Below are 25,555 nucleotides of genomic sequence, written 5' to 3' on the forward strand. Positions count from 1 at the left end.
GTCATACACATTGGTCTTTGGCACTTTAAAATTAACCGATTCTGTCTAGAATACTTGGTGTTTGCACTTTGGCCTTGCTCTTACATATATGCAAGACCAAACAAGACTCGCATGACCAGAACTAATCAGCAAGACAAAAATGCTAAATTCATTACATTCGTTAAACAAAGAGAGTCAGATATAGTCTTGATTTTTTTCTTGGTATTGGTCTCGTTCATCATTACTTGAAATTGACGACGAAATCACGACTTGACGACGAAATCATATCGGTAGAATTCTAGGATTTATATCACACAAGTTTCAAATCGTTAGTAATCATCAAAATCTTTTTATATTCACTGTTAGAGAATTTATCTTAACCAGAAAAAAATTTAAAAACAGAAATATCTTTCAAATGTTGTTACAATTAACCATAAATTTGGTTCAGTAGTTAAAACTATTTAAAAAGCATCTAAATCTATCAACAGGAAAACCACAAACTTTTTGAATTGTCGTTAGCAAAATACTATTTTGCTTTTAGATCGAAAACTATTTTGTAAATATTCAAAGTAAACTCATAAAACATTATCTCCAAACACCACCAAAATACATAATAAATTATTTAACCAATTGTTTTATGCACTCTAAATAACCAAAACATAAAATAATTTATGGTCTTAACATTATCTTGTAAATATTGTTGGAACAACATCTGAAGAACACATTCATTTAAATTGTATAGTAGCGTAAATGAAATGGTAGCAAGAGCCTGGCTACCAGAGCATGCTGATTGTGACCACTATTTAGTGTCTTTGGCACGGTATATAGGGGGTGATAAAGGTCCGTAAACCCTTGAATTTTAGAAAATTTGGACTGAAAAAGAAGAGGTCACTTTTAAATGAGATTCTTAAATAATTTAATAATTAAGGTAGTAAGAGCACCAAGGCAATTTTTGATTAAGGGTTGATAATTATTTGTACCTTATTTTCAACATTGATGATGACTTTTGTTATAACGTCATGACTGTAAACTAAAAATAAGAACAAAATTTTTCGATATCTTCATCGGTTTTCGAAATATCGATAGCTAAATAATTAAACTTTCTATTTTCGATATTTTGAAAAGTACTCATAAAATGTTATTCCTACATTTCGTCTTATATTGTCAAGTTTTAACATAATATATATATATATATATATATGTATATATTAATTTGTGTCCCCACTTCCGTTCTTATACATCCTGAATAGTTGGGCACACCGGAATTTTTTTGTATTCAATTATTTATTAATTTCAAATCCCTTCCCTTTCAAATTTTCAGAATTGATTAAGACTGAGTCCAACTTCATATAAAAAAAGCCTTTTATTTAAAGTAGCCTTGGTGCTCGTACATTCTGGAGATCTCGTACTTTTTGAACTCCCTGTATAGTAGCATAAATGAATGGTAGCAAGAAGCTAGGCTGGAAACCAGAGCATGCTGATGGTGACCACTATTAGTGACTTTTGGCACGGTATATATATTTATCTACACATAATATGTTACACACAATTACACATACAATAGAACACTAAGTATAGAATTTGAGTAGCTACCCAACATTCACCCAGCTATCATTCTCCGGGAGTAACCAGAGAGAAAAGAGAAGTATACTACTTTAGTTCAGAGTATCTTGAGCTAGTTTTCTATTAAATATATATATAGGAATGTAAGGAATCCTCTACAATTCCTACTCTAACTCCTACCCAGTAAACTCGTATTGCAATTATGTTACCACACACGATACTCTTCTCTTCTTCACAGTTGCAGCAATAGCATTATTATCCATTGTAGGTATGGAGGTGGAGGTACGTACTAAACATTTTGAAGAGCATTTCATTTTGTGTTGTTGTATTATAAGAAGAACATGATAGGAAGTCCGCAATCTAAGTCGTGGTTGCGTCTGCATCTTCACTCTAATTAAATTGCTTTTAAACTACACCTTATATAATGTATGTATAAATATATACTTATATACACTATGTTTAATTTAACTAGGAATACACAGAGTCCAGAAAATATTCTAGGTGATATATATAAAGGGGATCACACACAATGTAATATTTTCTTATTTGTTTATTCGAGCGAGGTTATTTTCTATGACTTCTTGCAAGTTTCGGGGCATATTTCGGTTGTTACTTGACAGATGTTAGCTTTATAGTGATCCCACGTTGCTGTTCTGTTGATATAAATACGACTCTTAAAGAAATCCCACAAAAAGCAATCCAATGGAGTATTCTTGGCTGAACGTATACTCAATGTCAGAAAAAATTCTCGTTTTAAAACATTCTAAGTGTTACTATTATAACATAACATATTATGAGTACACTTAGAATGTTTTAACTGTGGCATTTTTTCTGACAGTGAGATACGTTACAATGATAAGTACGCCTTCTCCATCTCAATAGGATGGTTAAATTTAACAGTTCTTTAAGAATTGTAATTTCTGAAGAACAAGTCAACAATATGAGCGTTATTTAAATAATTTAAATCGTAAATGGAATGTTTCAAACTAAATTTCACGTTTAAAACAAGCGAAATTTTTCACAGATTTCTAATTTATCGAGTTGAAAATATAGGAAATTAAAATTGGATAACCCTTTATATTATCTAATGGACATTTTGAGAACGTTAAATGTGAAACCCATTCCAAAAAAGATTAATTCCTATAGCTTCAGCTCCTTCTGCTTTCACAAAGTATAGGAGGAATGAGAAGAGCTTTGGCTAATGTAAATGAGTATTGCAATCGATGGCATTTAAATTTAAATACAGAAAAAACAAAAATGCTTATAATTAGTAAAGGCTCTAAGCATAGTGTGAAGGAGCAGTGGTCTATTAGTGGAAAAATTATTGAGAATGTGAAAGTATTTAAATATTTGGGAACATACATCAACTATAATGGGCAGTGGAAGACACACCATGAAAATATGATAGTTAAAGCAAGGAGTGTGTGGATGTCCATTCGTAAACAAATGTATGGATACAATGAATTTCCTTTTAAGGTAATAATCCAAATGGTTAAAGCTTTGATAATTCCATTACTCACATTTGCTTGCCAAGTATGGGGTTTAGAGCATTCTGTGGAATTAACAAAATTCTTAAACTTAATCTATAAAGAAATTCTGGGCGTAGCTAAGTGTACGCCGAGCGATGCAGTATTGCTAGAAATTGGTGAATTTCCGCTGGAAGCATATTCAACTCTGCAATCTCTCTCTTACATGTTTAGAGTTTTGAACAATGAAGGTAGGCTGATACAAAAAGAAAGCGCTAAAAATTGTATTAATTACATACAAATGAATGACTGTGCTAGAAAGTTAGTGGATGAAGGCATACTTCACGTTGGGAACAATGTGGATTATATCCAATGGAAAAAACGCGTAAAAGCTCGTGTGGAAGATTTTTATAGAGATAATATGCTGAAAAGTGTTGCAAGCAAAAGGTCTCTACAAACCTTTAATATAATAGGAAAATTTGATAATGGAGCCCCATATTTAAAAATGTTAGATGATAGGAGTTTGAGAAGAGTATTAACAAATTTTAGACTCGGAAGATTTGCTTGGGAAAACAAGGCGAAGAGAGATGGAGAACGTGTGTGTGTTTTGTGCAATGGGTGCGAGTCAGGTCATCATCTTCTCTTAGACTGTGCGGGAGTTGACTTAGTAATGCGAGACCATATTATACGTGTATTGGGTGATTCAGTTGACAATATTTTAAATGTGAGAGATCCGTCTATGTGTGTGAAAGTTTGTAAATTTATAAGTGGGTTTTTGGAAAAAAGAAAAAATTTTCTTGTGTAAACTGTTTACTCTGCATCTTTGTATTTTTTCTAACTTTTTAGTTATACGATTATTATATTATTATTTCTGTTATTATTACTAGTCTTATTGCTTTCTTAATTTATCTTTTTTTTTCTTTAACTTTTTGTCAGGATTTGTTATTTAAGTTTGATCTTTGTTTGATTCAAATTTTATTAATTTATATCAATAAAGCTTATTATTATTATAAAAAAAAAAAAAAAAAATTCCTATAGCAATAGAAAAAAATAGAAAATGGTCTACGAGTGAAAAAGCTTTGGGAACTCAGATTCTCGACCAAAGCTGATTTATCCAAGGTAGGATCAACGATATCTGCTGAAAATTTGTAAAGTCGTATGAAGTAAATGAATGAATGTAAAATCGCCGTAAACAATGAAAAAAATTGAATTTGAATTATTGTCTCTTCCGTTTTCTTTCATAGTAAAAACATATGATATTCTTCCATAAGAGGAGTATCGTAATAGATTTTGTTTTTAATTCTCCTTCATTAATTCATAAACTCTCGGTAAATGCAAAAGCTTTGAATATATAGTTATTTAATAATTAAATACACTATGTTTTATATAATTATTAAATTGGGTTGAAATCTCTTTTAAAATTTTTACTTTTCATAATAATTATTATGTTTTTTAATCGTTTTCTTTTTAATTTTATTTATGAAATAATTTCTATTTCAAATTAATATTTTATAATAATATTTAAGTATAGTTAAAAAACTAAGTATGGTCGAGTGAACAAAGTAATAAGTGTAATCGTTTTTTCTCTTCAACTATTACTTCTATTTTGATAACCTTACTATACATGTAATAGCGTTAATTAAATCTGAGGTGATTGAAGTGTTTCTCAAGTTAACAAAATTTATTTTTTGTGGTAGATGGACAATAGTGTAAACAATAAAGGTACTTTATTTTTTGAAAGAATTTACAGGAAAAAATGATATCTAATTTTTTCATCTTGCGTTCTAGGCCATACAGAACTCTTTATCAATATACCCTTTTTCAATAAATAAAAACTAATAATGAAGAAGATTTTTCATATGGTGCCGCATCAATTGAACTAACTCTATGTATATATTTGTTACTTGGATCCCTATAGTTCTACCATCGTCAATTAATACCATCATAGGTGAATTTCATCCAAATTGAAGTCCTTTTATCCTTTTTTTTAAACTTTTAACTGTTTAAACTTCTGAAAAAAATGGTAGACTAGAAAAATCAGTGCAGTCCGCCACCAAATTAGCAAAGAGTAACATTCATAATAAGAGTAATCACTAGCTAATCCTACTGATGATGACTACTTGGTGGTCGGAAATACATATTTTAAAAATACAAAAAACTTATCGAGGAAATTGGGGCAAAAATCGAAATTTTTTTAGAACTAGAAAAGTGTACAGAATTAGAATAAAACATATGTAAACAAAATGGAAAACAACAATTACGTAATCTATTAAAATACATAAACATTATTAAAGTATCTAAGTCTAAAAGTAAATCTATACATCTACATGTGCAATAAACAATGTAAAACAAACTAAGTTCCTCTACATGTATTTGTATTTAACAATATAATTAGATAAATCTCAATTTAATTAAAATTACTTCATGTAATATATAGAAATATATATATGTGCGTAGTTTACGAAGCCCGTTGAATAGATCAAACATATAGTTTAGGCTGTTGTCTGGCTATCGGCATAGTGTCAGAAAGTTCTAAATAAAACAATTACTATCAAACGTTGTCAATGTTGATTGACAGTGTCTTCCTCGAGATAAACTTAATTCAGGTTTGGACAATTAACACGGAGAGCATTGGAGCTGTTGTGTTTTTTAATTTTAGATTAAAAACTAACTCTTAGATATTTTCAAAAAACTATTCATTTATGTAAAGAAAAACCAAAATTATTGACCGTTAAAAGGTTAAGTGAGGTTAAAAATTTTTTTTGTTGAACAGAAACGACTAAAGTTAAAATATTTTGGTCGAAGAGAAATAACTATATTTGCAGAATTTTAAAATAACTCATCGTACTCACTGTATATTATATGAAAAACAGTTGAATAGCACACAGTAGATAAAAATTATACATTACTAGAGTGATACCCACCCGCTTCGCTGGGTTTAAAAGTAAAGATTCATAAAGATTGCTCTCGCTTATCCCCTTTCTATAACACTCGAAATAATGGTAAGAATTGTTTTACACTGGTAAAATATATGAGTATAGAAAAGATGGTCGTGAAATATTTTATTTCTCTTGCATACTTAATGCAAATTTAAGACTTTTATGGTTTTTCATGGATGCCGTTGTCAGAACTGGACTTAAATGAAATGGGACCACACGGGAAGCACCAGCTTTTAAATAGAATCATCAAAATTGGTTCACTCAGTCGAAAGTTTTGAGGTAACAAACAGAAAAGAAAATACAGTCGAATTGAGAACCTCCTTTTTTTTAAGTCTGTTAAAAACTAGTTGAATCGAACCTAGGTCAGCGGACACCCATGGTGATAGTTATTAATATACTACCTACAGTGTAGTGTATAATACAACATTAAGTTAAAATTAACATCAAATAAATGGTTTGTAGATAATTGGTATATTTGAAAATGTTTGCCATCAAAAACCTCGTACATAATATAATAATTTTCCCATTTAAAATTGTGTCTGTGAACATCATATAATATAAATATTGTAAATGTTTTGTGACTACCTTTACCTTTTACCATCATCTTCTTCTTCTTCATCTGCTGGTACTGCTGGAGATGACGATGAACATACACACAACATTGGTGTACAGCTTCCAACAGTTAGTTCAACTTAAGTGAGTGTTGTACATGCCAAATTATTATTAACTTTTACCTTTACAATCATCCAGACAATTTTGTTGTAGAAGCCAGTAATAGATCGAGAGCCAATCGCATTATTCGACAGACGTTCTTTCGAATGTCGGACAAAATGATTTTAGCATTTTTCAATCGATTATCTTCTTCTTTAAATATCATCATTTATGAATATTTTCCAACTACCCGGAGAAAGAGAAGTCCTGATTGGCTGTACAAGAGAATACTCAAAATTACCGACTTCGTTAACTTATTAACTTCGCCAACTGAATGCGCTAGTGTATTTGCCGATATCGCAGATTTCCATACGTACCGAATTCGATCCTTTTTGCACCAACAGATGGTGTTTGTACAACTGTACCTGTTCACGAAATGATCCATATTAAAACGAAACCATAGACGTATGTACTTCAAATCAATGGTTTTTATTAAATTTTCCATTTTTAAACGATATACAAATATTTATAAGGGTAACTCTTAACTATCTCGTTTTTTAGTTAACCAAATAAAAAATAACTAAAACAAATGTTGCAAAGTTTGATGGGGGACGCCAAGTTTTGATTTCGTATTGGTCCTAGTTCTTCGGCTTTCTTTTGTAGCCAATTTAGATCCTAAACGGTAAGAGATAGAATAACACTTTAAATTAGAAAATTGACCCTCATAAAAAAGGTTATAAATTTTTCTCTCAAACTTTTTTCAAAAAACGTAAGCTTTCAGAGGATATGCGACTAAAAATTTGTCATTATTGCATTTAGCCGAAATAAAATACGCTTGAAGTTTATCGATAATTATATATCAAAGTCATGGACACAAACAAATTTTGACTAAAGCATTTTTCCGTAGTTTGTTTTCTTTCGAATAAATGCAATAATGGCATATTTTTAAGTCGCATTTACTTCGAAAGCTATCGTTTTTCGAAAAAATGTTTTGAACAAAAATTGTTAGTTTTTTTATGAGGATCAACTTGTTAATTTAAAGTGTTTTTCTATCTCTTACCGTTTGGGATCTAAAATTGCTATTAAAGAAACTCTAAAAACTAGGTCCAATCTGATGTCAGAACATGATGCCCCCTTCAAACTCTGCAACTTTTGTTTAAGTTACATCTTCAAGTTATTTTTTGATTGATTAGCTACAAAACGAGGTATTTATGTGCATAGATTAAAATGGCCCACCCAGCATTTCTCGATGTATTTTAATTATAAGCTGATTATAGGTAAAGTTTAGGCTATTAACTATAAATTTAAGATATATTGTAGTCTACATGCATTGTAATAAGAACAAATAAAATAATTTTGAACTTGAAGTTGTTATACACGACCATAGAGACACAGATCTCTCAAATTTGCAACCGCTTTAAAATGGCTGCGAAGTACTCTACACCCGGCTCTATAATTATAACTGTTTGCTGCTACTACTTCTCGATTTCTGCAACAAAATTGTCTGTATGGCTGGTGTATAGCGAAGGCAAGTTAATTTCATTTACGCGAACTAAAGTGTCTGTTTGATGTACACATAATATAATATATACCAATAAATGTTTTTCGTATGAGGTAATATCATAGGTATATGTTCTGCTGTATCTTTTAACTATTTACTGCTTATTTTGTGAAAATTGTTAACGTGGTGAAGTTTTAACACTCACCAGTTTTTTTCTTCGTAATGCTATTGAAAGTGTTTTATATTTAATCAAGTTATTGTTTTTATATCTTTTATAATATCTTATAATTCTTTATAAATCTATGGACGTTTAACACCACCGATGTACAGTAGATTTAAATTATCTAGCATTTCTTGAAAATACTTGAAATTTATTATTCCTCAATTGTTCTAAATTTGAATTCTTTTGTTCTAAATTTGAAAATTGGTTTATACGTTACACTAGTATCTGATTTACACCAAAAATTTATAATTAAAAAAAATACTATTCACAATATGTAATTGGAATTTTAAAAAATCAATTCAAATTTACTTCTAAAACAGTGTCGAGTATCATGTAGTCTTAAATGACATCAAACCGTGGCATACAATCATTTTTGTATACTAGCTTACAAGTATTTACAAGTTTACGTGTTTTTGTATTTGTAAGAACATCTAATCTTCAAAGTACATCTGATTGGTGTTTTCTGTCACGTGATCGGATGTATATTTTTAAAGAATTTAATTTTTTTAAATAATAATAATGCTTATATTTTATAAAAATAATTTTGTGTTTTGATATCTACACGTCATGATTAATCATTAGAAACTTTTATCCAACCGATTTATTCTTAGTGGACAAAATCCTATTCCTTATGGATAATGATTTCTCAGATTTGTTTCAAGTAATTTCTCGAAAATTTTTGTCCATTTGACAGATGAACTGATCTTAGTTAGTTCTGGGCATAATCGATTGTTCTTATTTATAAAAGAACTGTAAACTTGAAGGATTTATAACTATAAAAAGGAGCACAAACTTCATGGGAATGTATTAAAATATTATATTGAATTAACGAATTTATTACATGCCAACACAAGTCAGTCAGCCCTCTCTATATTATTCAGACATGTAGCTAAACTCTCTATAGACTCCATAACGTCTACGTTTTTATTTTATTATTATAAATTTTCTTAATTTTAATTAAGTACACCTCTAATCTGCCAGTTTAATCTTCATAAATAATAATATAATTTACATTTGATTTTATTTATACGATTTTATTATATATTTAAATGGGAGAGAGTGTGGTATCTTGGTCTAAATTTATATTTTTGTGATTTTTAAAACTTTATTTTTAAAACATTTTGCTTCCTTACGAAATTAAATAAACCAAACACCTACCGATAAAAAGTTTATTTTTTATTGCTAGGTATAGACCCAAGGTACAAGATTATGATGTATTATGAATTATTCCCTAATGTATCTATGATCAATTTCACCGATAGAATCTGAAGACGGTTTCTACAAAATTATACATACTTTTCTTAGCTAAATTATTTTCAACTTTTAAGTACAATAATAATTTATGTTAATAACATGTTTTACAAATTCGATATTTCCTCATTGGTACACAAAACACAAATGTTTCCCATACAATAAAACCTTACCCATTAAAAAGTAGTTTTTATTTAAATTTTTACCACTTGTACTATGCAAAGCTACATGGTGGATTATGTTTGGTCAGTTGTACGGTATGTTGTTCGATTCAAGATACATGACGGTGGGTCTGTTTAAACGTAACTCCCTGAGCATTTTACGTAAATTCGCTCTCGATTGCTTTTCTTCTGGCAGGTAAACATTGTCTTTATACATTTGCTGTCCTATATAGATAAAATATTAATAATAACTTAAAAAAAAAAAAAACAATTCTATCTGAGGTACTACACATTACCCTATGATTTTTATATAGTTCCATATAAATAATATTTGATTTTGTTTTTTTTAATGATATCACATCAAATGATATTAAAAATCGATAAAAATATTTTATGTAATTTAACCAATTACAGATTACATTCAAACAAACAAAGTTTTTATTACTTTAGTGTGTGTACGTTTTTAGTAAATAAAAAAGTTTTATTTAGTTCTTTTATTTAGAGCATATTGTGTGTCTCTAAGTTGATAAAAATTTTATTGTTCAATATCATTTAGATTTATTATATTGAATGAAAAAAACCGATTAGTATTTCACATTAAAATTAAATTAAAGTTCACTTTTTTTTTTTGTAAAAATGTTATGGTCATTCAAACGATAACTTTCCTCCTTACGTATTATAAACATGGGCAGTAAAAAATAACCCAGTTCGTTAAATAACTGGATGAGAAAATATCGAGATACCGAAATGTTGAAAACCTTTTCCTGAATATTTGAAGATTAAAATGACGATACTTCTAAGTACCTACATAAAGTGTTTCCTTTCGTAAAGAAAGGACTGTATGGTTCTAACTATTATTGTTATCTTAAAGAAGTCTTCGAATCACGTGAGAACTAAGTAAAAACTTTTTATACCGCCACCATATGAATAGACAAAAAAAAAGTTTTTATGTAGGTTCATTTAAGACATTTGTAGTAATTTAATTTGTTTTTTTTCTCATAATCAATGAATTAATAATTCGGTTCATCAATAAAAATAAAGTCTATTAAAAATAAGGTTAATTTTTTATGCAGTTATTTAGAAAAAACATAAATTAAAATCGATTGATTTTAATTACAAAATTTTTCATCGATATATATTTCATTGAATATTTTTATTGCAATTTAAAAGGACGATGATTTGTAGTTTATAGAAATATATATTCTTCTCCTTAGTATACATTTCTGACATCGCTATCTCTATATATGATAAATGCGAAATTAAGCATGTTTGTTTGTTTGTTACGCTTTCACGCTAAAACTAGCGAATGGTTTTTAATGAAACTGCACAGCAATATAGCTGATATATCAGAATAACACATGAGATATAATTCATAAAAATATATTAATAAAAAATTTAACAACATATTTTGATTTGACATTACCATAAATTACAGATTTTTGTAAAAGTATTCATTTGACATTACCATAAATTACAGGTTCTTGTAAAAATAGTCAAATATTTCACGGCCATCTTCTTTGATATACTCAATGAATAATTACTATTATACATTTAAAAAAATAGAAAACCATATGTCTAAAACAATCCTTACCATTTTCTCGAGTGTTATAGAAAGGGGATAAGCGAGAGCAATCTTTATCAATCTCTACTTTTAAGCCCAGCGAAGCGGGTGGGTATCACTCTAGTCAGATATTAAAACATTTATATGTCAATAAAGAAATTGCTGTCTGTATTTAATATATAAAGTGAGAAAGAAGTGCGCCACCTACCAGAAGTATCTACTGTGTAGCAAAATATCTTTAGCATGTGCCGTTTCTTTATTTAACGTAGCAAATATTCATCAGAATTAATTATTACTTTATCATATTTATATTTAAAATCTAAAAAATTTATTTTTTATATTGATTGCATAAAATTATAAACAAACAAAAAATTGTACGAATATCATTAGAAACAATTTAATAATTGTTTTATACAAAACAATACTAATTGTATTTTTAATTAAACATCAAAAAGAAAAAAATTCGTAAACATGTTGAATTAAATAAACATTTTGATAATAAATAAATAAACAAACAAATGCTTTAATTTCCAAATTATTTAAATTGTTGCTTTATAGAGCTTTATAGTATGTATAGCCATATATACTTCGTATACTTATCAAGCTCATTCAACATAAATAACGCTTTGTTATGTTGAATAAAAATATAATCAATTCCACCTTGCATTCTTTTTTGATAAAATTTCAATAATTAATTTATAAAAAACTAATGATTTCTATTAATTAATAAAATTATAATTATAATCAAATTTTTCTCAAAAGTTTCGATTTTTTCGTTAAAAATTTTCGTATACTCGCAATTGCCTTCTTTAAATCATGTTTAGCTATATCTCAAGAATTCAATTCCTGTGCTTTTTTCTCTTCAAATGCAATTTGTGTTCGTATAAAATATCTAATTGTTATATACTTTATTATTTTCAGGAACATCATATCCATTAGACGCCATTGTTAAAAATGGTGGTTCCCGGGATCAACCAACAACATCTACTTTAACATTATCACCAACACGAGAAGATGATGGAGCCATATTCCGGTGTGTTGTATGGAATCGTGCAATGCCTGATGGGAAGAAACTGGAAGCAACTGTCACCTTATCTGTTAACTGTAAGTAAATGAACATTTTTCTATTTTAAAAAAAAATTTATCCGACCTTTCTCAATGAATTTAGATATATTTCTCGATAATATTATGAAATAATTGGATGTTAAATGTAGTCCAACATTTTAAGACATATTCGATAAAATTATTTTTGTCCACGAAGTGTAGATAAAAAAAAGTTTTTCTGTTTACTTTGTTCATAGAAAGACACTTTTTCATTTAAACTAAATCAGAAATTATACCACGCAAGTAAAATATGTTTAGTTTAGTTACATGCATCACAACATCTTATGGATTTAAAACGATTAAGGCTTACCTATATGTACATCAAACTTGAGTTGAAAGCATCAAACTTAAAATACATGTTCTTATAAGCTTACAAAAGATTATAAACTTTTTAGTTTATATACAATTTTTTAATCGAAATATTAAACTTTAAAAATAATAATTAATTTTTATATTGGTTTATTTAAATAACTTTTCATATATATATGTAAATAAAAATTAAATGTTTCAAAAAATTATGTTTTATTGACTTTAAAATAATAACTCATTGTTTTCTCTCATTATTTATATAATAAATTTTTTTTATAATATTTTAATATTTTTTGTTTATTACTAAAAATACTTATAATCTAGCACGTACCAAATATAATAATAAATATTATTTTTATTATAACAAATAAAAATATTTTTCTTGGGATAATTTAACTATTTTGAACTGTTTGCTTTTGAACTATTTTCGCGTAGATGACTCATTTTCTAAATGTTCTTTTTGTTTCTTTTTCAATCTCGGATGTTAAAGCACGTTTTTACAATTATATTGTTCAACAAAATAGTAGCGCAATATTCAGAGCTGCGTAAGCTAAGAAAATTCCTTCAGATATTGAAGACAAAAAAATTCTTTTTTAAATTCAATATTGCATTTTTAATATTTCAAGAATTTTTATTTCGAAAACTAAGCGCCTAGAAAAAAAAATCACAAGAGTACCTTTTTGCTTAAATCTGATAATTAAAAAAAATAATTTTTGTTTTGAAAAATTCGAAATTTTGTACTTTGCGCATCTCCTCGCCCCTTTTTTATTGATAATTTTTCTCATTAACGAAATTGACCTTTCAAATACCAAAACCCTTCTTGATACCAAATTTTATTCAAATCGGACTTAAATTGCGACCGCTAGAGAGTTTACATTTTGGACATCTGATAGGTAGAATCGATGAACATTTGAAGAAGTTTTCCCAAAATTCCACCACCAGTACAAAAGTAATAGCTTCATTCCCTTCGGCAATTCACTTAAGGTAGTACCAGCATGAAATCACTTTTCGACAGATTTGGCCGAATTTTTTTTCTCGGGTTTATAATAGCTTTATTTATGAATTCCTAAAATTTCATAATTTTTGACCGTTTAGATCGCGAGATATTTAAAGACAAAGTTCGCGATTTTGAGGGTCATGTCCCATTTAAAGCATGTAAAATGTCCGGTCTCTCCAACTATTTTTTATGATATTATTATATATTGAAGAAAAAGTAGAAAAAAATGTTTATACAATAAAATTCTAAAAAAAAAATTTAGAAATTAATTTTCACTTTCGAGATATTAATTTTGACGTAAATTGATCGAAATTGGGACGTTGGCATAATTATTTCCCATTTTAAACGGTCAAAATTTCTGAAACTTTTGTACCTCTTACTATTGTACCATTGCTTTAACATAGAAACTGCAAATACCATGCTGGTAATACCTTAAAGTAAAAAAATTCAAAACGAAACTTTTTTATTTAAAATTTATGCAATTTTTCTTCGCTGGTTGGCTTGAAAAAAAAAAACTTTTTTTTTTACCGTAGAAATTCGATATAAGTAAATTTAACAAACCTATAAACGAGTGTGACATCATGTTTACAGGATAACCTACCGTTAATCTTTTTTGGAAATTCAAAGAGTTTTTAAGTTAAAAAAGTTACTTTATGTTGATAGTAAATTGATTTTTATCATTGTAACTAACAAAAAGGTTAATGGTGTCATTCATTTCTTTAATGGTGGTATCAATTTAAACCAGTAACAAATAATATTAACTCCATAAGTTACGAAACAAACCATATTGTTTAATATATAATTTTCTAAAATATTATATTTATCAATATCAATACAAATTTAATAATAATCTTACAAAATTAACAATAGCCATTAACAAAAACTTTATAATTATTTATTCATGTTACATTGATACTTAGAACCCACATACATGCATACATACAAACATCAACCAAAAACTTTAAATTATTCCTGAAAACTTTATAATAAAAATAATATATTTGAAAACTATACGTATACAGGGTGTGGTAAGGATTAAGGTATTATTTCTATCGTATTAGAAAGAGAAAAAATATAGTTCTCTAAATAGTAGTTGTATTAGTGCAGTAAATCTGCCAACGCTTCAATGAATATTCTTAGATAATACTCATCTTTACACACATTACAGCAAGCAGCACATTGGTAAATTGAACAGCTTTGCCGCTTGTATATTTCTATTTTATTTTTTGTTTTCGTTAAAAATGGACAATTACATCCTATTTTAATTTCTTTACTAACATATAACTAGTTTTTTTTTTTTTGCAAAGTTACTTTCTCTATCAATAATGCAAACTAAAAATGTTTAAAAATGTCTTCTTAATATTATGGAATATTAACTTGAATTGATTGTTGAATCAAGAAATATTTACTTGTTTTAAGACAGCAACAAGTAAATGCGCTTTCTTCAATGCAGTATTTTGGAACTATGTTCTTTATCGCACGATATTAAATCTTTGCTGTTTGGGAGCTAAAATCAAAAATGCTGCAACAGACACCAAAAATCTGTTTATAACTGTCAATTTGTATTTTTTGTCGAAATTTTATGTTTTATAATTTAAAAAAATTTAGTTGCGAAAGTTATTAGGAGTTAAAGAAAACAAAGATTATTAATAAGAGATAATTTCCATAATAAATATCCTAATCAAACCAAACGTAATGTATTCACATATTGGGTTGACTACTAAATCAGAAGTGTGTCTTTTTTAAACTAATACTACTACAATTATTTCATACAGTAAAAAAATTAGCTATTAAATTAAATTCAAACAAGTCAAGTAAAACCAAACAAGTATTTGACTTATAAAATTAATACCTTAAATTTTCAGAAAAATAGCTTCTAAATAAAAAAAAGTAAGTGCTAGATTTATAATATACCAAGGTACGAACGGAATATAGTTCCTACCGGGTGTCCTATGACACCTCTCGGTCTTTCTTTTTCTATGTAGACTTACATCGCACATTCAGAGCAACACTACTCGACATCCGAACATCTTCCTAGAATTAACAGTTAATCCTTCAAGACTGACTTAATGCTGGCAAATTTCAATCATTCTTATTATGTTACTAAGTCATCTAAATTGATATTTACTGTTTATTTTATTACTAATTATTTTTAAACTCCGTCTGGAAACATAGAGGACACCCTATATATTTATTATTGTAAATGGAAACTAAATATGGAAAACATATTGCTGTCTCGTAAATTATTTATATCATATAGACTGACTATTAAATAAAAATATACATACTTCTTGTACACAATGGATTCGAAAACTTTATATATGAATTCTTTTTATATGGATATGTGTTTTGTGTCTACTAAATAAACGGGAATATATGTGGTGTTATTGCGCCTTTATTTTTTTATTTTTTTTTATTAGTTGTACATTGTTTGACTGAAGCCGGGCGATAAATTATTTATATGTATCATTAAATATTACAAAATTTAAAAAACCCCCGAGAAAAATTTCGGGTACGAAACTCTAAACTCGTATTTTAAATGTATCTAAGAACATCCTTCATTGAGCCTTCTCCAAACTAAACCGATTTTGAGGATCATTGACTATTTCTTAGTTGTTCCGGGTACGAAACACTAAACTCGCACCCAAAAAAAATCCAAATCGGTTCATTCGTTTAGGAGCTACGATGCCACAGACAGACAGACTTACATAGCGTTCAAACTTATAACACCCCTTTTTTTAGTTCGAGGGTTAAACATGAGAATAGGTTAAGAAACTTTTTAATATTTTCGCTAGGTTTCGTTTATGAGTTCAGGAGTGATCTTTGAAAAATGACCCTGTATTTTCTGTATTTTGTTCAATGCTTTATGTTATTTTTCGTAATATTTCGAATCATTATTCCGTCTGATTACCAAAGACGTTTTGTAATTGGGTTACTAAACTTTTCTTGATTTTTTCAAACAGTTTTTTTCAAAACTAGTGAATCATTATTGTTAAACTCAAAATAAATATAAAACTAGTGCCCAGTTCATCTTATGTTCGTAGAGATATGCAAACGTTTTTTTGTTTTTTTAAGTGTACTATAGTATTTTTTATTTATTTATTTTATAATTTTTTAAATTGAAGTAAATGTATGCGGCAACGAGAACTTAGAGGTTACTACTTATTGGTGTTATTTATGTATCGAACGTGCTTTTATTATTTATTTTGACTCTCCCAAAAATACTGACTCCATGTTACTGCATTCGTAAACATCATTTCATTTTAAGATTGTTCGATTTTCAACACAAATAATAAAATATATATTTTTTTGTAATTATATTCCAATTTTTAATCCGAAAAATGGATTGACTTTCTAATCTGGAAGCCACCCATATCAATTGGTAGAATCCCCTTCAAAACCTATTTTGTCCACATTCAGGTTTATATCGAATAGTAACGATTTAAAATTTTTTTTAGATCTTGACTCCGTTTATACTTTTGGCAAATTATTTTTTTGCTCAAGTAAATTAAAAGCAGTTTATTTTCATAAATAATATTATCCCAAATTTAGCAAGCATGAAATGTGTCTTTTTAATAACCAAATAAAAATTATTCATTGATATTCAAAGCAAAATTTTAATTAATTTTCATTTTATTCGTCTAGACAGAAATCACTTTTCTCCTGTTTGGATTAATAAAAACAGATATCGTCTCATATATCATATTTAAAATAAAATGGAAAACATTTGCAAACTAACCCAAAATTGTTTAAAATATTCGAATTAATTTACAAACAAATCTTATCGTATGTATTCACGCCATCCATGATGACTGCTGTACCTTGTCGTTGTCTTATTATACATGCATGTTTGTTTGATAATAATTTAAAATGGAGCAGTTATAGAGATAATATTTCTATTTTATTAGTATGTGATTTGGTGGAGCGAAATCATTGCGTAGCGTAGATAATACCCTAATCAGAATGTCTACTGGTCGTTAAAAGCCTGGAAATTTTCTTGATATTTAATTTTGTCTTGGAAAACCTAAAAATGTTCTTGATTTTATATGTTTTTAATAAATTTTAATTTCACTTTCAAATTTTGTCATGGTATCAAGTCTAGTTTTACATTTTCATGGGTAATATGACCAATTCGACATCAGGGCTATCACCTATTGTCTTCTTATAGGTAACAAGCAACATCTACCAAGAAACTGAGAGGTGACTTGAGATACACTATCATCAAGGTACAACAATCTACCTTGTTTTAATTAATTTTCAAACAAATCTTATACTGTGGATCACTCCATATACATATTCATTACACCCTAACAAAATAGGTCATTATAAAATCAATCGAACCATTCAAAAGGCACACCACATATTCACATGGGGGAGAAAATCGAACTCGCATAACAAGATATCCTGTGTGTATGTGTTTTCAAGTGCTATAGGCATTTTAAAATGCATCAAATATGGTTATGGTATTATAGAAAGCGGAATGATGATTTTAACATGCCCTCAAAATCATAAAATATTGATTATGTATGAGAGAATATTTTGAATATTTTATTAAGTTAAAGGATATGTGAAAATGAGCAAATAATTCTCTCTCTTCATTTTATTTTATCACACTTAGTAAGTAAAAAATTTTAGTTTAATTAATATATAATTGAAATATTATAAAATGATATATGACAGATGGGTATGATGTACCTCTGTAGACGGCCTCCAGAATGAATATTAATAACATGGACAAACCACCTCCTTAAAAAAGAAACAATAATATTGTTTTACAGAAGAATAATGTCAAAATGTTCGAACAAGTATGAATTATATGAATGAATATATGATGTCAGTAGTAATCATCATAAAATTATATGACATTTTGATTACATGACACGAATGGTTTTTTCAGGATTTTTGAATCTACGTTGTTAGTTTAATTTTCTGCTCTAAATTCTTCTTCTTGGCTCGATATTGAAACACATTTCTATATTTTAACAATCGTAAAAGTATTTGTACCTTATTATCAACTTTGATGGTTAATTTTGTTGAATGGTAAAGTTCATGAATGTAGACAAAAAGTAAGAGTAAAATTTTTCGATATCTGCCTTGGTTTTCGAAATGTGGAGAGCGAAATAATTTTAAAAAAATGTTCAATTTTCCATATTTAGAAAATTACTCCAGATATCGAAAAATTTTATTTTTACTTTTCGTCTTATACTGCCATGTTATAACATAATTCATAATCCAAATATAAAATATATTTGTTTTTTAAATTTATGTCCCAACTACTGTGCTTGTACATCTTTAATTAGTCGGGCAAAACGGATTATTTTTTCTTTCCAATAATTTATTATGTTTTAAACTTTAATTTAAATAGTTTTTTTTTAATTTCCACCAACTAGTTTTGGAGAAATTTATGAAAACATATCATCCTTTTATCATTTTCCCATAAGGCAAATGTTTCATATGCCTAATTTTAAAGTCATTTATTTATTTATTAAAATTTTCTGGATTGATTTAGCCGAACTTCAATAAAAAAAATCAAGAATTGTCCTGGCGCTCGTACATCCTTAATTGTGAAATTACCTTCTGTATTTTCAAATAAAATAACAAATTGGCCTAAATTGAGGTATATTATTACATTATCTTCCTATTAAAATAACAAACGAAGCGGTATCAATTTTATATTTGTCCTTCTCGGATTTTGTGAAAGAAGAAAGAAGAAGTCTCATTAACGCAAATTTTCTTTGAGGAAAAATTGTTATGCACTCTATGTTAACGGGCATCCAAACTAGCTGATTAGTGTTTTAAAAATACCTTGTTTTTCAAGTTATGTTAGGATTCAATAAATATGGAAGCACTGAATAATTTGATCGAAATTTTATAGGATATTATAAATTGCGAAAAATTTTGCACGACCAATTGACTTCAAATTGTGAAATATTTACGGAATCCTAGAACCGAATATTTGGTATATTGTATATCATCGAGTAACCAAACAAACATGAGACAAAAAAAAACACAAACACAGACTCACATGCATACATAACCATTCATTTTAAATACATCCCAAAAAATAATAAATAAGTAAATAAATGCAGCCATATTTACATAAAAGTTTTAAAATGATTCTCATTTTGTGTATGTTTATTATTTTATATTCGTAGCCTCTTGTAGGTAGGTATTGGATGGGTTTCTATATTCATATACATATGTGTTTTGAATATATCGTTGTCATATTCATATGGATGTGTGTACCTATACATTTTAGTGTCTATCTGTCTATCTATCTATTAGACATTACCATATAGTCATTTTCTATCTGGTACATCCATTTCCCAAAATACAGAGACGTTTGAAATTGGTGAACCCAGGATTAATGTTTATTTATTGAGACAGTTTCTAAAAGCATTATGTGTCAGTTGAAAGTTACTCACAATTCTACCTTCTAGTACAGTAAAAGATGTTACAAATAAAGAAAAAAAAAAAGAAATCGCTCGCTATTTTATTAAAACCTCATGGAATGTGTTTGTTAGCTGTCAAATATCTTTAGTAAGGCCTGCGTTAATGTTGCAAATATAGGCAACTTGAGTTACGTGCACGTTATATATGTATAATAGATAATAGTTTTCGATTATTTGACAAACATTTAACATTTACGTCGTACAAGTTGCCTGTTTACTAATTTTTTTAAGTGAACATTGACCGTTTCATTAATTAAAAATTTATTGTTTATTAACAAATATAAACATTTGTACCACTATATCATGCCTAACTAATAATATTTGACATCTAAGAAACACATTCCATGAAGTTTTAGCAAAATGAGAGCGGTTTTTTTCATTTTAGTGTACCATTATATGTAAGTTGCTAACGAGAAGATTAGTACAATACCAGCTTCTGTAGTGTGAAGTGATGATAGAAGGTAAGAGGGCAGTAAAAATCAACATTGATTTAGTATCTCACAAACTGGTTACCGTTTTTATTCTCATTAACAGAGCTCGGTTTAAGATACTATCTATGCCAAATTGCCATGCTAGCTTGCACTGTGTAAACTCGACCCAGCTTAACGTAAGTAAAATGAGGACAAATTGACAATTCGAACTGGAAATATATCCAAATTGAAATGGTAGTTAATTACAACAAATTCTTAAGTAAAAGTGTAGAGATTCTTCACTTCCACGCTAATTAGACTTTTTTCACAGGCTTCCATGCTTTTACTGTGCCCAGAACTCTCATAACTATATTACTCTTTTCAAGTATTTTAGTGTAGACTCGTTATCATAGGCGATAAAACGGAGAACCAAGACTTTTTTTACGGTCTGTAATTCTAGACAAATAGAAAGTGTGGAGATTTTGGTCCTCAAATTATAAATCAAAATCAGGTTTTGAGCTCTATGAGTTGCTGTGTTTTGATTTTAATGCTATTTTCCGGTCAAATTTTCAACGGAGAAGTGTAGTTGATGTGATTTTTATTAAAAATCTCTAAATGGGTCAAATTATCCCTTCAATAATTTCCAAACGCTATTTACATATCTATATATTACCGTATATTATTCAGTAGTCACTTGTCATTTATTTCATTCAACGTCTGTCCGTCGTATTGTCGTCTCCCGTCTCTTCTCTTCAGTTATTGTTGTTGTTTGTTATTTTTTAACAATAGAAGGAATATTAAAACAATAATGTAAATACAAAACATAACAAGAAAGCACGTCCGACTTCGTGTAGATAAACAAAACAATATTGAGATGTGAAGAATATATGTATAATGCATGCTGCATGCCTTCATATCACGGGATAACGACAATCTGTTTGACGAGGTACTCCAGCGACTTGCGTATGATAACCTTTTTCAAAACAAAATTCAAAATTAAGAAATAGATCATAAAACAAAAAAATAAATACAAATTCGAAAATATGCTATATATTATAAAAATGATAATAACTTTATTCCAAACTCTAGTAACAACAATCTTCATGAAGTTGGGACAACCGCATATTGGCTAGACATGACAGTTATGTGTTCGCAGCAACCAAATTCTATCTATAAAGCAAACTCAAATAAATATTCTTTTAATTATTTCACTTCAGTGATTTTGAATCAATTAATTCATATTAAGAAAGTATTTTTACTTTATTTAAATATGAAACGGCCAACTTCGGGGTGAGGTCATTATTTTATTCTTGTTATGATACTCTGACTGACTTTTAACAATTTTTCGCAACCCCGTAGATTTGAAGTCCGTTTACATCAAAACCCTCTTGCATTTTTTGGTTAAGCACTAGAATTTAAACAAGCTCGAAGATAATATTTAAAATATTGTTCAGGAAATCAATATCTCGCATCTTATCGATGTATACATGTCTCAAAATCAAGAAGTATATTAGGTTAAAATAAATATTTTACGAAACTCTGCAGCTACCGCGTCGAGGGAAAATAAAAATTAATAAAAAGAAAGGATAATATATTCACGCAGTTTTTGTAGAAGATGAAAGTAAGAGAGTATCAAAGAATTAGAAAAGGTGATTTCAGAATGGTATATTATCAACGCTATCCGTATGTATTTACACGAACATAGAAACCAACTTATAACCATATTCTGTACGAAATCCATAGTTGTATATAATAGAGGTACGTGTAACACATACCCCCCAGACAAGGGACATAGTTTGACAGAATGAATAATAATAATAAAAAACTTTTTATTTTTAACTCGGAATTTTTTTTACCATACATAACTACAACATCTCTCAAATCATTTTGTGTTGTGTATAATTAAGAGAAGGCGATTTAATTTGAACCTATACAACTTTTAAAGTTTTGTAAACTATAATTAAAGGGTACACACACATTTTGAAAGGGAGATGTTACATATCATTTTTGAACTATGGTTATTATGGTATGGTTATGTACTAAAAGTCAGGACCCCACATTCTTTCAAACCTTTTATAGTCAGGTTTAAGTTGATCAGAAATTTGAAAATTATAACTCAAATTTAATTGGATTACATACTTTGTTTATCAAAATTGGACAAAATTAGGAGGTGATACTTTTTGAATTTTGATGACATCGTAAAGTTTAAAAAATCGATTTTTGGGTAAAACAACCAAATTTTATCTGTGATGTTAATTTTTCACTACAATTCGCCTATGTGCTAAAAGTCTAAACCAGGACCTAGTATTCTTGAAACGTAAGATAGTAAGATTAAATTTGACCAGAAATTTGAAAAGTATGAACCAAATTTTGTAAGATTATATACTTGGTTTATCCAAATTGAATATAATTTGGAGATTATAGAACAAAATTAAATTTTTTGGATTTTTATCACGTCCTTAGTTCTAAAAATCTATTGAATTTCGAACACTGAAATATTTTAGGCAATCTTTTTGAATTTCTTTATAAATTTCAAAAAGTTGTTATTAAGGAACATTATTGAAACTTTAAAAATTCATTGATTAGTAAATCAATAAATAATGAAAAATAATATAACATTAAAATCTAAACTATGTTAAAACATCCTGTATGTTTATACAGGTGGAGTATACCATATTATATTCTCAATGGTATTTTTTTGTAATGTAAAACGTGTTTGTTTAATCAAAGAATATGAACGTACAATATTTTTGTCCTGTAGCAATCTCTCGGAAAACAACTCTTGTATTGTTTTTTTATCTACGTAAAATGGTGACAAACTAAAGAAACAAAAACACTATATAATAAGTCTTATCAATAATTTTTTTGAATTAAATAAAATGCAATTATTTTTTCTTCATTTTACTTTTCATAGCCTTTTTCAATGATGAATGAAATTATATTTCTAAAAACATGATAACATTAATTTTTTAAAGAAATTTAAAAGGGATTTTATACTTAAAAAATATGCGTACAAAAATATTATTCGGTCATCAGTTACGAAGTTTTAATGTTTATTTTAACTGAAGTCAAATATAAAAACCATTTTCACCATCATTTTATGAATAATAAATTATGCGGTTATCATAGTGGTTAACGAAAATCCACCCTATTTAAGGTTTTTTAATACGTTAAATGATATATTATTGCACCATAGAATGTGGTCAGTATTATTAATTGTAACTGAATTTTTTTCCTAAAATTTTGGAATCTAAACCTTTTAAGTAAAGTATCATCTTTATCGATCGCTAATTTTAAAACTCTTTGTTTCTGTTAGCCCAAAGTCGAGAAGCACATCTATTACTTCTTAGACAAAATTCAATCAGTATTTAATTTTAAAATAGGATAAAAATCACTTACTTAGTAGAGGTGAAGGATTTATAGGTTTCGTTATCGAAAATTCTGATAGAGTAATGATACAATTTGGAATTAATATTGAAAATTTATAGATATAAGTGTAATAAGTCACCGGTTTTTTAGCGAATTTCCGAAAGAAGTAGAACTATTGATTTTGCACTGATGAGGGAATTTTCAAAAAATTTCTTGATATGTTCACAATACGTTTATGTGTCTATAAACTCTCTAGCGGTCGCAATTTAAGTCCGATTTGAATAAAATTTGGCATCAAGAATGTTTTTGGTATTTGAAAGTTCGAAATGAAGTTAAGTTCGTTAATAACAAAAATCGAGCGAAAAACAAAGGTTGGAGAGGTCAACAATGTACAAAATTTTGAATTTTTCCAAAATAAATTTTTTTTTATATTTTGTTATCAGTTTTAAGCGACAAAGTACTCTTATTTACATACTTTTTTTAGGTGCTTAATTTTGGAAAAATTAAAAATGCAAAATTCGTTTTTAAGAAAAATGTGTCATTTTTTAATCTCTGAGGGAATTCGCTTAGCTAACGCAGCTCCCGCGCTACGAATTTTTTTCACGTTCCTTCGAAATCATAAAAGTACAAGACCCAATGTGTATGTCCTTATTTCCATTGTATTTTCCAACAAAAGGCAAACATTCAATTTAAATTCGAAACCCATATTTAGAAAGTTCTTACATACATATTTATGATAGTTGAACAATGTTCATGAATTCAATATTAATAAAAATATAAGAAAAAATTTAATATTTTATAAAATTTCTTGTATTCTTTGTCTTCTTTGTCATTTAAATTTAAAAATTTTAAAATAAAAATAAAAAAAGTTATTTAAATATTCAATGTAATAATATTTCTATATAATAACCATCAACATGAATTATATTAAATAATATAATATTGATTAGAATTTTCAACAGAATTTTCGTGATATTTTGAAGGTGGATGCTTTTTAAATTGTACAACCACGGTTTATCAATCACCGTGGCTGTCTCGGATTTAAGAAATGCGGAAATCGTAATATTTTATTATTTTAAGAAATCAAGAATAAAATACTTCGTCCTCTTACAAGACTATGTTACTGCTTTTTATATTGAAAATCGACGAAAAAGTTTCGGAACATTTAAAACCTTCAAAATAGCTTCCATTGTGATTTAAATATGATTTCGCTTTGAAGCCTATTAACTCCAGGAGATGCGAGTCAGCGGGGGAAAAATGTAAAATACAATATCCGACATTCTTTTTGGCGGGTAGTCCAATAGTGATCTTGGATTTGACCAAGAACATAACCTGAAAGCTACAGCAAGCCCATTTTTCAAATGGGAATCTCCACTTTTTATTTAAGATGTGAAAAGAGCGGAAAATTTTACGAAAAATATGATTTTGATCATGACCTTAAAGTTCATTCGAAGGTCTTAAGTTATTTTAGCAGTGGCAACCTCTGCATAACCACCATATCCGAAATCTTAGATTTAATCTTGAACATAACCTTAAAGCTACAGCTAATTAAAACTCTATTTTTCAAAGCGGGAACTCCAAGGTCAAAGATGCCAGTTCATAGAAAACTAAGGCAAAAG

The 25,555-nt window shown here is 28.1% G+C and overlaps 1 protein-coding gene across 2 annotated transcripts in view; it reads left to right on the top strand.

The window, feature by feature from the left end:
* Positions 1-25,555, top strand: part of LOC123297006 (hemicentin-1) — a 217,472-nt gene that overhangs the window by 121,773 nt on the left and 70,144 nt on the right. For both annotated transcript variants that reach the window (XM_044878754.1, XM_044878755.1), the window contains exon 4: positions 12,217-12,399. In XM_044878754.1, the coding sequence (XP_044734689.1) occupies positions 12,217-12,399 (183 nt within the window). The remainder of the gene's footprint in view (positions 1-12,216; positions 12,400-25,555) is intronic.

Source organism: Chrysoperla carnea, chromosome 3 (genome assembly GCF_905475395.1).
Source record: "Chrysoperla carnea chromosome 3, inChrCarn1.1, whole genome shotgun sequence".
Lineage (NCBI taxonomy): Eukaryota > Metazoa > Arthropoda > Insecta > Neuroptera > Chrysopidae > Chrysoperla > Chrysoperla carnea.